Source organism: Pinus tabuliformis, chromosome 2_2 (genome assembly GCF_031772625.1).
Source record: "Pinus tabuliformis cultivar Carrire ecotype Pingquan chromosome 2_2, CPIR1, whole genome shotgun sequence".
NCBI lineage: Eukaryota > Viridiplantae > Streptophyta > Pinopsida > Pinales > Pinaceae > Pinus > Pinus tabuliformis.
The window spans coordinates 979,523,566-979,540,808 of NC_142300.1; the positions used below are offsets into that span (position 1 = coordinate 979,523,566).

A 17,243-nucleotide genomic window follows, 5' to 3' on the forward strand; every position below is an offset into this window, starting at 1 on the left:
ATTTTGAGTTTGTAATACTCATTGTTCTCCATTAAAAATGGATGAGCAGTTATTTGAAATCCAAGATTGATTTTTTTTTTTTTTCATCTCAGATTATTTTGGAAATTGCAAGTTTGATTGCAAATCATATTCCTCAGAATGGGAACTATGTTCTTGGTTTCACATATTTATTTGATAAGTATTCATAGAACTAATTTTCTCACCTGTAGCAGTCTCTAAATCACCCCATGTTTGATTGATGTTATATGTAAATTTAGCTTCAATGGTTTGAAATTTTTTTCATGTAATGTATATGCAACTCGCCATGTGGGCAAGTCTTGTTTCAGTGTGTTTTCACATTTTTCAAATGGTACATACAACAATAATTTCTCTCTATAAAAATTTTCAACATCATTGTATTTTTTATATTTGACAAACCGTATAACATTTGGTTTTTTCCTTTTTGATATGTGTGTGCCATCTTTCTTGTAATTTGATACAAATTTTGCAAGGAAGATTTTTCTAATGGAACTTAGGCATCCGATGTAGTAGTCAATAATGGAGTGGCACATCACATCCTCTGAACCATCAAGTTCCTGTTTTAAGAGAATAGGTGGTTTAAGCATAAATATGTGTTCATCAACTGGAGATGTGTTTATGAATATACATTCTCTTGAACTACAACTCAAGGGAAATGAAAGTGCTATGTGCACAGATTGTTGAGCTGACATTTGTTGGAGATTAAGTAATGTATTTCCGAGTTTACAAATCATTTGCATCACATCAATTTCATTTTTCTCATGCTCTTTGCGATTTCTTCTAAATGCATTTGTCATAGACATGTCAATTTTGGTCATATATGAACTACAATATGATGGTGCAACATATGCATTTAGCACAAATTGTGCATCTGTATTTGCATTCCATATAGTAGGCATATCCTTTGCAAAAATGTTATTCCAAATGTGAGAAGATTTTTGTTTCTAGAAAATTGTTGATTGCTTCATTGTACATTGTAATAGTTTTATGTACTGAATTTCTATTAGTCCTATTTCTACCAAGAATTTGTCATGGGTTATTGAATCATTGTAGTTTGTTTGCTCCAAAAATACCAAAAGTGATATTGATTTGTGTGTGAGTATTTTTTTCTGTGCACTGGTCGGTTCAATGATCATTGTTGATTTTATTGGTGGCATAGGGAAATTGTATATACAATCTGAATTTTTTCACTTTTTATAGCTTCTTGTATGATGATGTTTATGCAATTTAGCAACAATTTAATATATATTTATATTTTTACAAAATGTTTTTGTAACATATTTTTTTTTAATAGTATTTTACTATCAAACATTTTCATTATTTATGTGGAGCTTCTGTTTCATTTCCAAATCTATTAAAAGCAAAATTTAAAATGTATTTATTAACATGTCTTATTTTTATTTTAAAAACAGATTTGAAAAGCACCGTTGTTTCTAAATTTTTTTTAATATTATTATTTTTAATATTATTACTTATATTATTATAATAATATTCATAAATTTTTATATTCAAAATTATAAATGTATAAATTTTGTTTTATGTCATTATTTTATTTTTAAAATTAACTTATTTTTCGAAAACGATATTCCTCCTGCCTTCTAAGAAATCGCTCAGCAAATAGTTAGGTTACAAAATTTCTTTAGATCGAGCTACTGCTAGAGACAAGTTATGAAAAAGGCAAATACGTAAACAAGCATAATATAGTTTTCGAAAACCATATTCCTCCACCCTTGTAAGAAGTCACTCAACAAATATTTCGGTTATAGAATTTCTTTAGACCCAACCATTCACAGAGGGAATAATTTGATTAATACATCAACAAGATTAGATTTTTTTATCAAACTATGACTAGGTATAGTTTAGTTAGGTTGCCTAATAAAAGCTATCAATTTGGAAAAGCCACTGGATCTAACCATTCAATTTTGAACCCACATAGGTCATGCTCTTTACTTTATGAGGTTTTACATTTACAATAATATTCCTTTTCACTATGTGATATTTATTATTCACTTATTAGATGTAGAATAATTGGTGTCAAGGTACTTTGTTAAATTATTCATTGTGTGAAGTTGGCTGATTAGAAATTTTGTGAATACACAAATCTAACCTGGTTGATTAGAAATTTTGTGAGTACACAAATCTAACCATGTTGGTATTAAGTCAGGCGGATAGAATTCAACCATATTAAAATATTAGTGTGTGATATAGATAAAATATAATGCGTATACACCTAATCTAAATTTTAAGAAACATAACATTTATCGCTCACTCATTCAATATAGTATAAATTTGAGAAAACTTGCAATGAAGATTAATTTTGAGAGCCATCTAATAACCTGACCCTACAGTCAAGTCATCATTTGGGGACGTTCATTTTACAAAGCCAACTTTGACTTTCTGGCTAGGTCACACGATAATTTAAAGTGTATTTAATTATCAAGTAGTTTTTATCTTAAACACGTTTTTTAATAAGTCAGTTTGATTCAAAATTTGTAATTCATGTATTAAAACACATTTTAAACCAACCAGATGTACACCCTTAACCAAATTATAATCTTAAAAAACAACACAATTGGCGTCGGCGTCAATCTATTTGTATGAAATATTGGTTTATACGTTTATTTAATCATCCGCTAACCTTTCTAGTAAAGGGTATAGCAGTTTCGTCTCTGTTCGATATAAAATTCACACAGATCGATTAGTGGACCAAACTTCCTCCCGTTCCGTAAAATTGTCTTAGAAAAAATGAATGGAATGGACGAAAAATAGGCCAGTGACACATTTGAGGATGATAATGTTAATCTTATTGCACATTACTCTACAACGACGTCAGCCGACAATGCCGGTCATGAAAGGAAGCAAAAACGACGTAGCAAACGGTGCTCAACCATGACTGCTCTCGATTGGAAGCTTTGTTTGCAAAATAACGCCCATGAAATTCAAAGGCGCATCAGGTATGGCATTAACAAATCCATGAGGGGTGACGTTTGGCAATTGATTTTAGGTGGCCGCGATCTTTTGCTGGTAAACCCAGGAATTTACTCACAACTCCTCCGCAATGAGTCAGACTCAGAGAAACATATCGTTAAAGACATTCATCGTACTTTGACATCACACCAATTATTTCGAACGACAGACGGGCCCGGGCGGAGGTCTCTCCACAATGTTCTGAAGGCGTATTCGGTTTACGACAAAGAAGTGGGATATACACAGGGGATGAGCTTCATACCGGGAATGCTTCTGCTTCACATGAATGAGGAGGAAGCCTTTTGGGTTATGGTTGCACTGTTCAAATGTATGCAAATTCGAGGTTTATATTTAAAAGACCTGCCTCTACTTCACAAATATTTCTTTCAGTTCAAAATGCTTGTGAAGGAGCAGCTGCCCAAACTGGCTAGGCATTTCGAGCGACGGATGATCACGTCAGTGATGTATTCAAGCAGTTGGTTCATGACTGCTTTCTCCGCAGACTTTCCATTTCGATTAGCTGTTTGTATTTGGGACGTTTTTCTCCTCGAGGGTATGAAGACCTTTTTTGGATTGGGCTTGGCCCTGCTCAAGTTCTTTCAGAATCATATGTTAAAATTGCATTTTCACGATCTCCTAACATTTCTGCGAGGGTTCCCAGAGGAGGCTTTGGATGCGAACATATTGATTCCAATGGCCTGTTCATTGATATCAGAGAGAAGATTATAAGAACTGGAGTTAGATTATCTGGTAAGCGATGGCCAACCATCAGCTACTCATTAATCCAAAAGATTATCTGGTAACCGATGACCATGCTGGGGATTTTTCTCATAAAATCCCAAAAACAAACAATTCAACCACACAGAGGCAATGCTCTAATTGCCTCTATTTCCTTTACTCCAGGATCTTTTTGCACAGGGAGACTTTAATTTTTTTTTACTGAGAACAGAGTATTACACCACCACAAAAAGATTTCTGTTCATTAAGACAAAATGCCAAATACATATTCATCCTCTTTGCTGAGAGGGATTCACCAAAAAAATATTCAACAAAATTCTGTCTCTACCTGAGAATTTACTGTGCTGGGTAAAATTCTCATTTACATTCACTGTTGTGAAAACATTTTACTTACTGCTGTAAAAATCTTCTTTTACATACTGCTGTAAAAGAAATTTACATATGAAACTTCAAAAACTCATACACCCTGCACTGCTGTGCATATATCCTCTTTTAAGAATCAACAATGCAATAAAAATTTCATGTTGTTCCTTCGTTTTACGATGGCCAACAAAACATTACAGCCCTCCTCTGTTCTCTTTCTTTTCTACACACTGCTGTGTGTTTCATTACAGATGAACAAACCCCATGAGCATATATATTTTATGGCTCGTTATCAAAAAAAACTTAATACAAAATCATTCTATACTACCCTGGGTTTTTACAATACATATGGTCAACGCATTAAAAAAAACTTACATATTGTACATATGCCATACCAAAAATTACGTAACGTGCATATGTGCCCATACCTCCGATATATAAAACACTTACCAATACTCGTACGGGCATATTTAATTCATTAAATTATTTTACTGGTGGTCAACGAAACTTTGAATTTTACTCCATGAAAAAACTTTAATGTTGGTTCGTATGCAGCTTTACACAATCAACGGACGAGAATGCTGGAGACAATCGAACGCCGGACAGAGATATCGGGAGGCATTTTGTTGCAGAACTTTAGCCTCTGAAATGTTGCGTAGGCTGACATATGGGGAGGGACGCATGCCCAAATTTTATTGCAACGGGCTCGAGAGTAAGAAAACAACTTTACGCTGGAAGGCGGTCCGAAATTGAAAGGTAATTTTGTTGAGCGGTTTGGGCATTGCTACGGCTGCGTTGAAATTACATATTCAACAATCCCCTTTAATTTCAACTGCTGGGCATTCGGTCATACCCAGACACTTCCTCAAAAATTCAAAACTTTTCTGATCTAGTTGCTTTGTCAAGATGTCTGCAATTTGTTCTTGAGTCCTGCAATGTTCTAGGACAATTTCTCCATTGTTCACCAATTCTCTGATGTAGTGAAACCTTGTATCAATGTGTTTCGTTCTCTTATGAAACACTGAATTCTTTGACAATGTAATAGCTGAGCTATTGTCACAAAAAATCACTGTCGCTTTTGCCTGCTCTTGGCCTAAGCTCCTCAACATTTTTCTCATCCACATTGCTTGACATGCTGCTGCTGTAGCTGCCACATATTCAGCCTCTGCTGTAGACAATGCTACAATGGACTGCTTCTTAGAAGCCCATGAAATGGCTCCTGAACGCATATGAAAAACATAACCGGAAGTGCTTTTCCGATCATCTACACTTCCAGCCCAATCACTATCAGTGTATCCAATTAAATCTGAATGTTCTAAGACAGTATATAAAATGCCAAACATTTTGGTACCTTTGACATACCTCAAAATTCTTTTTGCTGCGTGCCAATGTGCCTCCTTTGGCCTCTGCATAAATCTGGAAATTAAACTAACAGCATACATAATGTCAGGCCTCGTAGCTGTTAAATACATAAGGCTGCCAACAATACTCTTGTACAAACTAGGATCAAAATCCTTGCTGATGTCCTCTCTATTGAGTTTTAATCCCATTACTGTGGTAGTGATTGCTGCCTTGCACTCTTGCATGTTAAATCTGCTCAATACTTGATTTACATATCTTGCTTGTGAGATAAAAATTCCTTTTTCATTTTGATCTACTTCTATGCCTAAGAAGTATCTCAAGAAACCCATGTCAGTCATTTCAAATTCCTCTTTCGTGACTGATTTAAAATTCTCAATGAGCTGATCATCATTACCTGTGAAAATCACATCATCAACATATAAGACAACAATCAAAATTTTACCATCTTTTTCTTTGATGTAGACGGTGGGTTCTCCTTCACACTTGTCGAATTCATTATCTAATAGATATGAATCTATCCTGCTGTACCATGCTCTTGGCGCTTGCTTCAGCCCATAAAGAGCCTTCTTCAATTTGCACACTTTGTGCTCTTCACCTTTCTTCTCATAGCCTAGAGGTTGTTCAACATAAACCTCTTCCTTTAACACTCCATTTAGGAATGCTAACTTCACGTCCATTTGGTAGACTTTCCATTTGTTTTGAGCTGCTATGGACAACACTTCTCTCACGGTTTCCATTCTTGCAACCGGTGCGAAAGTCTCCTCATAATCTCTCCCATATTGCTGCTTGTACCCTTTGACAACCAGCCTTGCCTTGTGTCTTTCAATCTTGCCTTCAGCATTGCTCTTGGTCTTGTAAACCCATTTTACTCCAATGACTTCTTTACCTTTTGGTAGCTCAACCAAATCCCATGTCTTGTTTCTCTCTATGGCATTCATCTCCTCATCCATAGCTTCTATCCATTTCCTATCTTTAATTGCATCCTCGAAATGAATAGGATCATCAACATGACAATACAAGGCAAATAAGGAATTCATTCCTTCATCATAAATGTCACTTAAGTTTTTGAACTTCTTACCTCTTTCATTTGGTGTGAAAGTGCTTGAAGATGCACTTGCATTTCCTCCTTGTGGTGTGCTTGGAGAAGCACTTTCATTTATCCTCAATGGCGTCCCTTGCTGTCCTCGTGTTGGCGCTGCTGTTTGGGGATCCATTTCAGCCATCTCCTCATCATCTTCATCATGAGACAAACAATTTTTAACATTCACTGTTTTCTCTATGCTTCCATCCCAAGCTTCCTCTTCAATGAATTGAACATCTCTGCTGACGAAAAACTTCTTGGTAGATGGGATATACAACATGTAGGCTTTTGATTCCTCACTGTATCCAATGAAGATACATTTCTCCCCTTTGTTGTCCAACTTCCACCTTAGCTGATCTGGAATGTGTGCATAGGCCACACATCCAAAAACTCTCATGTGGGTGACTCCTTGCTTTCTCCCACTCCATGCTTCTTCCGGCACTTTGTTCAACACTGCTTTTGTAGGACATCTGTTCAAAATATACACTACACAATTTACAGCTTTAGCCCAATAATCATTTGGCAAATGCTTTGCCTTTAGCATGCTCCTCGCCATATCCATGATGGTCCTATTCTTCCTTTCAGCAACTCCATTTTGCTGTGGGGTGTACCTAGCTGTAAACTGTTTGTGAATTCCATTTTCTCTATAAAATATTAGGAATTCGTTGGAGATATACTCACCTCCTCTATCATTTCTCAAAACTTTAATGTGCAGCCCGCTTTGGTTTTCCCCAAATGCCTTGAAATTTTGGAATTTCTCAAACACTTCGCTTTTGTTTTTAAGAAAATATACCCAAGTTTTTCTTGTAAAGTCATCAATGAATTTTAGGAAATATTGGCTGCCTGCTAATGATGGAGCTTGCATCGGTCCACATAAATCTGAGTGGATGATCTCTAAGGGTGCCTTTGCCCTTATGCTTTTACCTGATGTAAAACTTTCTCTATGTTGTTTCCCCAAAATGCAACCTTCACATAGGTTGTCCGGTTTCTCTATCAATGGTAATCCTCCTACCATTCCTTTTCTGCTTAACAAGTTTAGACCTCCAAAATTGAGATGTCCAAATCTCAAGTGCCACAACCAATTTTCATCCTTTGGCACACTTTGGAAAGCCTCTTGGGTGACTGCTGCAATTACATTCTTGTTTTTCAAATCTGCCCTGATCCTGAGAGGGAACATCCTGTTCCTTGTCATTTTTACTTCAGCAATGCATCGTTTGCTAGGTGTTATATCCATGATGGTGCATACATCATTTTTAAAGAAAAAACTGTACCCCTTTTGAACAAGTTGTCCAATACTCAAGAGGTTACATCTCATTCCAGGGACATAGTAGACATCTGCTATGGTTTTCCTTTCTCCTTCCTTTGTAAATATTTTTACCTCTCCTTTTCCCATAACAGAGATTTTGCTATCAGTTCCTAGTGTGACTTCTGATTTCATATTCTGATCTAGAGCATAAAAGAGGGCTATGTTTCCTGTCATATGGTTGCTGCAACCTGAGTCTAAAAACCATATGTCTTCACTGTTTGTTTCAGCCATGTTACAAGCTAACAACACATTATTTGGCTGTTGTTTTCTCTAGTGACATTTGCATTTTGTCTTTTGTTCATATCATGCTACTTCTTCCTACATTCACTGGCATAGTGCCCATATTTTTTACAATAATAGCATTGAACATTGGATTTTTCATACCTTTGTCCTTGATCATGATCTTGTCCTCTTTGTTGGCTGTTGCCTTGGCCTTGGTTCTGATTTGGATTGTTGCCACTTCCTTGAGCATTTGTTGGACTGTTCCTTCCACCTCTGTTTTGACTTCTGCCTCTTCCTCTCTTGTTTCCTCCGCCTTGACCTCATCTTCTTCCAAAGGACATCTGGGTCTTGAAGGCTTGCTCTAGAGATGAGTTTTCGTTCCTACTCAACCTCTGCTCATGTGTTATCAATGATGCATGTAGCTCATCAACTGAAAAGATTGAGAGATCCTTTGTCTCTTCAATGGTGGTGACAATCGCATCAAACTTTGAGGGTAGGACCCTCAATATTTTCTCCACAATCCTCCTTTATTCAATGGTTTGTCCATGAGTCCTCATCTGTGTGATCAGACCAATTACATGTGTGAAGAATGAGTCAATGTTGTCTGACTCCTTCATGTTCAGATTCTCAAAATCCTTCCCCAACAATTGTAGTTTTGCTGTCTTCACTCTCTCCATGCCTTGATAGGCTGTCTTGAGGGTTTGCCATGCTTCATTGGATGTCTTAGATGCTGCTAACCTTGGAAACACACTCTGGTCTACTGCTAGATACAAAAACACATGGGCTTTTGAATCCTTCTTCCTATTGCTCTTCAGCAGATCCTTCTCTACTGGAGTTAATCTATTAAACTGGTTTTCATCTGCTGGTTCTTCAAAACCATCTTCAACTATTTCCCATAAATCTTGAGAGGCAAACAGGGCTATCATAGTTATTGCCCAATAATCATAGTTTTTCCCATTAAACTGTGGGAGCTGGGTGTTAAACATACCCATACCAGTGCTTGTGCTCGCCATTCCTTGCATCCTTAGTTATGCTTCAATTTCTTGACTGTGTATTTTAAAACACTGACTGTTTCTTCAGCAATAACAAAAAGAAAACTTTGAGGAATACCTGAGTATTTTCTTGACTGAGCCTCCACTCTGCTGGAGAAGATCTACTGCTGCAACAAAAGACTCCTCCCTTCAGCTTCTTTGTCACCTTCAAAGAGCCTAAACCCGCTCTGATACCACCGTTGGGGATTTTTCTGATAAAATCCCAAAAACAAACAATTCAAGCACACAGAGGCAATGCTCTGTTTCCTTTACTCCAGGATCTTTTTGCACAGGGAGGCTTTAAATTTTTTTTACTGAGAACAGAGTATTACACCACCACAAAAAGATTTATGTTCATTAAGACAAAATGCCAAATACATATTCATCCTCTTTGCTGAGAGGGATTCACCAAAAAAAAATATTCAACAAAACTCTGTCTCTGCCTGAGAATTTACTGTGCTGGGTAAAATTCTCATTTACATTCACTGCTGTGAAAACATTTTACTTACTGGTGTAAAAATCTTCTTTTACATATTGCTGTAAAAGAAATTTACATATGCAACTTCAAAAACTCATACACCCCGCACTGTTGTGCATATATCATGTTTTAAGAATCAACAATGCAATAAAAATTTCATGTTGTTCCTTCGTTTTACGATGGCCAACAAAACATTACAACCCTCCCCTGTTCTCTTTCTTTTCTACACACTGTTGTGTGTTTCATTACAGATTCAATGAACAAACCCCACGAGCATATATTTTATGGCTCGTTATCAAAAAAGACTTAATAAAAAAACATTCTATACTACCGTGGGTTTTTACAATACATATGGTCAACGCATTAAAAAAAACTTACATATTGTACATATGCCATACCAAAAATTACGTAACGTGCATATGTGCCCATACCTCCGATATATAAAAACATTAAAATTTAAAACACTTACCAATACTCCTACGGGCATATTTAATTCATTAAATTATTTTACCGGTGGTCAACGAAACTTTGAATTTTACTCCACGCAAAAAATTTAATGTTGGTTCGTATGCAGATTTACACAATCAACGGACGAGAATGTTGGAGACAATCGAACGGCGGACAGAGATATCGGGTGGCATTTTGCTGCAGAACTTTAGCCTCTGAAATGTTGCGTAGGCTGATGTATGGGGAGGGACGCGTGCCCAAATTTTATTGCATCGGGCTCGAGAGTACGGAAACAACTTTACGCTGGAAGGCGGTCCGAAATTGAAAGGCGGTTTTGCTGAGCGGTTTGGGTGTTGGTACGGCTGCGTTGAAATTACATATTCAACAGACCAGCAATGAGTTTCTAATTAAAATGACGATGATGGGTGGGTCGTTATTAATGCAAATGATTATCTGGTAAGCAATGACCAACCATGAGCTTCAAGAGATAATGAGTTTGGAACTGAACAACTATCTGCCGATTAGACGATTAATTCACATAAGCTAAGATGGAGAATCGTTGAGGTAGGTTGAAACTCGATTGATTGTTGCATATTCAGTCGTTGTGGCTGGTAGACTGTAGCTTATATTTGATGCTTCCCCTATTTCAACCTAGGGTGGAAGAGCTGACATTTGGACGGATGAGATTAAATACGAGAAGAATGTGCAAAGCATATCTAAGGACATGTAGCCATGGAACATGAACTGACCTGCTGAAAATATCATATCTTATGCATCGGAGAATCCGGGAAACTGAACAGGAAGAGCCACCGTGTGCCACCGAGGTGCGTTTGAATTAAAAGACCGTCGTGGCTTGATTTCCAAAGGATGCCAATCAATCACATCAATGATTTTATAATGATCACCTTTATCTTAACAACGGAGGATAGAGGTTGGAAGTGGATTGAATTTTTCCGTGGTGATCTTCTTAACATCCAAAGCTTCTAAGTTGTTTCTGAATCTGCTTCGCCCAGGTTGTTTGTTACAGAGAGCGCCCTGTAGTCTTGATGGCTCTGTATCTGGTAATAATGATTCTATATTTTGGGGTTCATCTGGTTTTCACTGTCAAGAGTTTGGACATTACAAGCAAAATCCCTTGCAGGAATGTGGCTTAGAACATGGCTGGAGGCTTTTAAGCCATCGTGGGCTGACCACTGAAAAGGGTTTTGATGAGTATTTTGACGAACAGTTGGAGGATAATGCTGAAAGACGGGTTTGTTTCTGAACAAAAACAATAATGGAAGTTATGTCTTATGCATGTTAGCAAGTGAAGTCAGGAATCAGTATACAGTTCCTATATAGTATCAAAATCTAGTGGTCTTAGATTTCGTCAATGGGATCTGTATCAGCACAAAACAATAGAGTAGCTGTATCATTACTATTGCAATGTTCTTGGTTGAATTTGGTTTTGTTTGTTTATGTTTATGGTTTAGCGCCCTTTGAGACCTACGCGGTCTCTAGGACATCTTCTGAGAATAAAAATGGGAAAATTGGAATTGAGTTTAATTATAAGATACCAGAAATTTTATCAAGAATGTTGCCCTTTTAAAATAGATCTAATGTTAGATAAGTGTGTTAGATCAGTGTTTAAAATAGATCTAATGTTAGATCCGTGTTTAAAATAAATCAATGCTGGTAGGTAATGATATGCTTCTAAGTCGTGATACATCTCACATCTGAGATATGCTTCTCATCATTGAACAAAAGTATTTTATAAAAAAAAATTCTTCTGTAGTCATCTCCAATGGGTTCCTTGGCCAGAGAGCCTAGGAGGAGGTGTTTTCTGTTTGAGATGACTTGAGGTATACAATTTGTACAGGTTCGTTCTTCTCCATGGGTTTTAGGAGACAATTTCCAAATAGGGTCATAATTTCAACAGCCATGAAGTCTTTTCATTAGGATAAATGACACAGCCCCTATAACAGAGTTTAATGCAAAGCCCTATAAGTGCACAGCCAAATTTTCTGTTAAGGAGATTTTAAGAATCATAAGTACTAGCAAATTATATTTTCCCCATTTAGCTGTGAAAGTATTCATTTAAATTTTATTTGTATTCTTTATCGTCCTCCTTGTTATTGAGTAGTGTCCATTTCGAGGCTTGTAGAGAATTTGGACTGAATTAGTTTCATTGCTTATCAATGATAATCAATTGATCAAATTTCTGGCAAGTCCTTGTTATTGAGTTGTGTCCATTTGGAGGTTTGTCAAGAGTTTGGATTGAATTAGTTTCATTGCTTATCAATGACCATCAGTTGATCAAAATTCTGGCCATTAGTGGTGATACTCGTCATAATTGGACTGGTTATAACCAATTTAGTGAAACTTACCCTCTATCTGGTTTGAGAGGTTAAGTTCGCGGTGATTCCCTTTCCAGGCATTTCAAGAGCTATTGAGATATTCCAAATTGCATATAGGGGTAACCTTTAAAATACAGGCCTGCATATATTTGACATCTGAAACCTGAATCTGTGTCAAGATTATTTAATTTTCATTTATAGACTACCATTTAAAATTTGAGATCTTCATGATGGTTGTTGAATCTCATTCAAATTGAAGCTTGATTGTACATGACCTTATTTAGAATTAGTGCTTCTGTTATCTATTGCAATGTGAGCCTGAGCATATTTTCATTTGGAAGTAGTTCGGTAAAAAAGCTCTTCCATGTGATGCCCCTGCTACAGTTTGACTGAGACTTCAAAAATGCATTTTGAAAGCTCAATATACAACCAATTTATTCAAAATTAGTTATTAATTCAACATAGTTAAGAACTGCATGAAAACTAAGAAGAATCAAAGCCATGTAGATTAGAGATTGTTATTGTGAACTGCAGATTTAAATGCTAGAAAATGAATGATTACTCTTACAATTTTGATTTTAAATTCTATTTTTGAATTGACAGTTTTTGGATGTTCCAGGCGGGAAAGTTTAGCTCACTTATGAAATGAACTTCATATCTGAGTCTTCGAATAAACATGTACCTTGCTATAGGGTTCTGAATGAGGTTGGGTGTCAGATTTCCACTAATGCAAGGGCTAACCAGCCTGCCATACGGCATTAAATGCCCGGGTACATGCATGCTCTATAACAAAATAACACACCGCCATTATTTTTACTTTATGTAGCCACCCCGTGCGCGTTATATTTTTTATAGAGCATGCATGTACCTGGGCATTTAATGCCCTATTGCAGGCTGGTTAGCCCTTGCCTCCACTGATGGCTTTAGTCAGGTGATCTATGTACTTATTAATATTTGATGAGTTCCCTTGCTGTGACGTGGACTTCTCTGATGTATATTTAATCACGAGTTTATCTGTGACATCAATATCCATAATTTTGATGTCTGACAGATTAGCAAAGACTTGGCATTGAAAATGTATGAGAGTATGGTAACTCTTCAAGTTGTGGACACCATATTTTATGAAGCACAGAGGCAAGGTAGAATTTATTTCTATATTACGTGTAATGGAGAAGAGGCCATCAATATTTCATCAGTAGCAACTTTGACTATTGATGGTGCGGTCTTTGCCCAGGTATATAGTTTGATCAAGATGTGTTAGTTTAGAAATTTAAAATGAAAGTGTTTTCGAAAAATTATCTTAATCGGCTTGTTCAGTGCTAAAGACCTTGGTTGAGAATGAAATTTTAACTTGTATGGTTGTTCTGAAGCAAGAGCTAGTCTCCCAAATTCATATACACCATGGTTTTGCAACCTTTCCATATAGATAATATCACTTTTAAAAGCATCCCAACATCCCACCAGGGTTATGAATTGTTTCATTAATAAGCACCTCAGGTCTATATTATTATTCTAGAAGCCTTTTATAGATGGTTGAATGTACTGCCAAAATACTTAAGCACTACAGTAAGCTTAACCGAAAGGGCTTATGTTATTAATGTGTGCAGTATCGAGAACCAGGGTCCTTATTTTGCGTGGTTTCACAATGCAAGAATTTGCAAACCAGTCCTTTGGGAACTGTGCTAATTATGGCAAGGGGCGCCAGATGCCTATCCATTATGGATTTAATGCATTCAATTACTTCACAATATCATCGCCTATAGCGTAAGGGTCTGCTTCACATGAATGGTAGTTATCTTTATAAATTTAGATATCAGGTACATTATGTATTAGTTTTATTTTGTAAACAATCTTTTGGGTTGATTGGGAGTTCTTACTGCATTCCATGTATCATGTGTATTTTCCAGGACACAACTTGCTCATTCAGTAGGTGCAGCGTATTCCCTAAAAATGGACAAGAAGCAAGCTTGTACAGTAACTTTTTTTGGTGATGGTGGCACGAGCGAGGTCAGTCTCCGCTCTCAACCATCACATTTTTTACTGACCCAGTTATCCTTCCAAAGAAAGATGTTACCTTAATCTGTGCTCCTAATGTCAGTTCAAAATCTCTATTGCTTTTAACTGATGCATTTATCCTTTTTGTCTTAGGGAGATTGTCATGTTGCCTTAAACTTTGGAGCAGTTCTAGAAGTTCCAGTTGTATTTATTTGCCGAAACAATGGATGGGAAATCAGTACCCCATCGTCATAACAGTTCAAAAGTACTCTGCATATTTAATAAGTTTGTATGCCTATTTGTTACTAAAAATGACTCTTCTGGAAGGGCACTCTAATTTGATTGTCTATTTTTTCGTTATCTTTTGGCAAATTCGAGGTGATTGTGTAGTTGTTAGAGGGCAAGGTTATGGGATAAGAAGCATTCGTCTTGACGGGAATGATGCACTTGCTATGTACTTTGCAGTTAGCAAGGCACGACAGATGGCAATTGATGAGTTTAAACCAATCTTGATAGAGGTATACTTTCAGTGTTTTTCACATTGTTCAGATTCCATTATTTCTTTAAGAAAACTTTACAAGAAACCAAAGGGATGCTTCCCCACATTAGTGAATAATATCCTTAATAAAACTATTAGTATAAACTAATACATGTAACCCAGTGGGATTCAAACTAGGGATCCTGCTCATTTTTAATCAGCAAAATGCCCAACAATATTCATGACAACCCATTGAGTTAACTCCTTACACTTCACATGTTGTTTTATTGTATTCACTTTGTTAAAGTCCAACCATTTCTTGAATCCTAATACTTTGTTGGGACAAATAGTAACAGAAGAGTTGTGATCTTTTATGGATTTTAATTTATGGTTTTAATGTTTCATCTTCACTTTCGGTACATGAACAACATATTTGTCCAAACGAATCTGTATTTGTATTTATGTTTTTTCTTGGATGTTGACAAATCACTAATACTTGGTTGTTTGTAAGGGGATCTAGCAATGCTTGTAATGTATATCTTTATATAGTACATTTATGATGAAGATGAAGATGGTCCATTCTGATTATTATATTGGCAGCCACTTACATACCGAGTAGGTCACCATTCAACATCAGATGAATCAACGAAATATCAAAGAATAGATGAAATTGAACATTGGAGGTTGAAGCATGACCCTGTGTCAAGGTTTAGAAACTGGCTGACTCAAAATAACTGGTGGACTGAGAAGGCTGAATCGAACCTTCGGACTGAAATACGAAACGAGATATACTTGAAATCCAAAGCCTCATTTTGCACATAAAAGTGTTTTATGGCATTCACTATCACAACTTTGATTTAGATTATGTCATTTGTAAACAACTTTGAGCTGTTGATAATCCACATGAACCATGTTCGGGAAATTAACTTTCCTTTTCGTCTGTATAGATTTCACAGGCAATACAAATTGCCGAACGCATGGAAAAACCAAGCATTGAAAATCTCTTCTTACCATGTTCCGTTCGATCATGTGAGACACTTTCAACTGTTGATTTGAAGTGTGACTGCTTTTTCCAAATATTGGTTGAGTTGCCTTTTTTTCATGGCAAGATATTTTTACTGTTTTTTCCCATTCTTTTATGTGATTCTTGAAGATATTTTTACTGCTTTTTCCCATTCTTTTATGTCACTCTTGGCCTCAGAGTTAATTGTTTCTTTGTTCTGCCAATTATTGTTGTTGTTCTTCGTCCCTGGCTTTAAGCAAGCACTGATTAGTATTAAATTATATACCCCATACACCAATTAAAACTACTTGAGGCCAACTCTTTAGCTTTCCTCATTCCAACGGGGAAAGCTGCAAAAGAAGGAACAAAATGCTTTAATGCCTGCTGCCAGTCGTGGAATGTGCGACAAAGAAGTGTTGTATTTTTGTTTTCGTTGTTGCAGACCACCTCTTTAGCCCTTAAAGTTCAGCAGAGGTGCGTGTTGCGAGTATTTTAGTGACCGTCAGATACTGTTGGCAATTTACAGAATTTTATCTGATTTTGAAAGGCTGTTCGTGTGAAACACATGCGGATCTTCCAGACGCATTGATTTGGCCTAAGAAAAAAGATTATTTACGGTATGTGATGTCTTTATGATTACGAATGCACGCAGGCAAGCTAAATTCAATGCATCTGGACTTTGAATTATTTTATAAGAATTTTAAAGCATCTTCTTGCAATTTTGGAAGGATCAGCAGATTTAATCATTTAATTTACCTGTTTAAAAGTCTGAAAGATTTCAAGATGAGAGGGGACAGGTAAATTAAAGTTCTAAAAGTTTCCTATAGTTAACTTTAGTTGACTTTGGCATAAGCTTGATCAGGGTATTAGATCTGTGTCACCTCTGTAATTTCCTGCCCGGATTTTTCCAGGGAGAGTATCTGGTGCATCTTAAAGTAATTTTGACTCCTATATATTATAGGAGATTCCCAAGAGGCTGCCCGGTTCGTTCGATCAGCCCATTCAATGGTCGTCATGGGCTTACTGATCCCACATAAACTTTGGGACAGTGTGATTTAATAATTTAATCACTTATGGACATTGATGGCTCATAAACAATCTGTTTGGCAATTTTCTGTTTCCTTAATTTGTTTGTTTTTTGTAATTCATTCTTGAGATATATGGGGCGATCTGAAAAAAAAATGGTTTTTCTCTTTATAGAGCAGGTTAAACAGGGATATCTTTGACTCTGGTAGCTTATTAGTTCTCTTTTTCTCTTAGGCAGTCTAATGTAAAGCTGTATCAGGCAGTCTCATTGAAAGATAAGATGGGTCTGGGTGGTGGAGCACTCCATCAATGTGCCATGTTGCAATGCCATCAACGTGTTGTGCTGTGTTGTATTTTTTAATGTGTTTTGGAGGAGTATATAAACAATAGCA

The 17,243-nt window shown here is 36.5% G+C and overlaps 1 protein-coding gene and 1 pseudogene across 1 annotated transcript; both read left to right on the top strand.

Annotated features, from left to right (window-relative positions):
- Positions 1-2,907: 2,907 nt before the first annotated feature.
- Positions 2,908-3,714, top strand: LOC149196541 (uncharacterized). The gene has a single exon (XM_089408321.1). The coding sequence runs from the start codon at positions 2,908-2,910 to the stop codon at positions 3,712-3,714; it is 807 nt and encodes a 268-aa protein (XP_089264447.1).
- Positions 3,715-10,783: 7,069 nt separating this feature from the next.
- Positions 10,784-16,852, top strand: LOC149196542 (2-oxoisovalerate dehydrogenase subunit alpha 2, mitochondrial-like; annotated as a pseudogene).
- The last annotated feature ends 391 nt before the right edge of the window (positions 16,853-17,243 follow it).

Excerpts from the sequence above, each read along its gene's own strand:
- LOC149196541 (XM_089408321.1), top strand. The coding sequence starts at position 2,908 with ATGACTGCTCTCGATTGGAAGCTTTGTTTGCAAAATAACGCCCATGAA.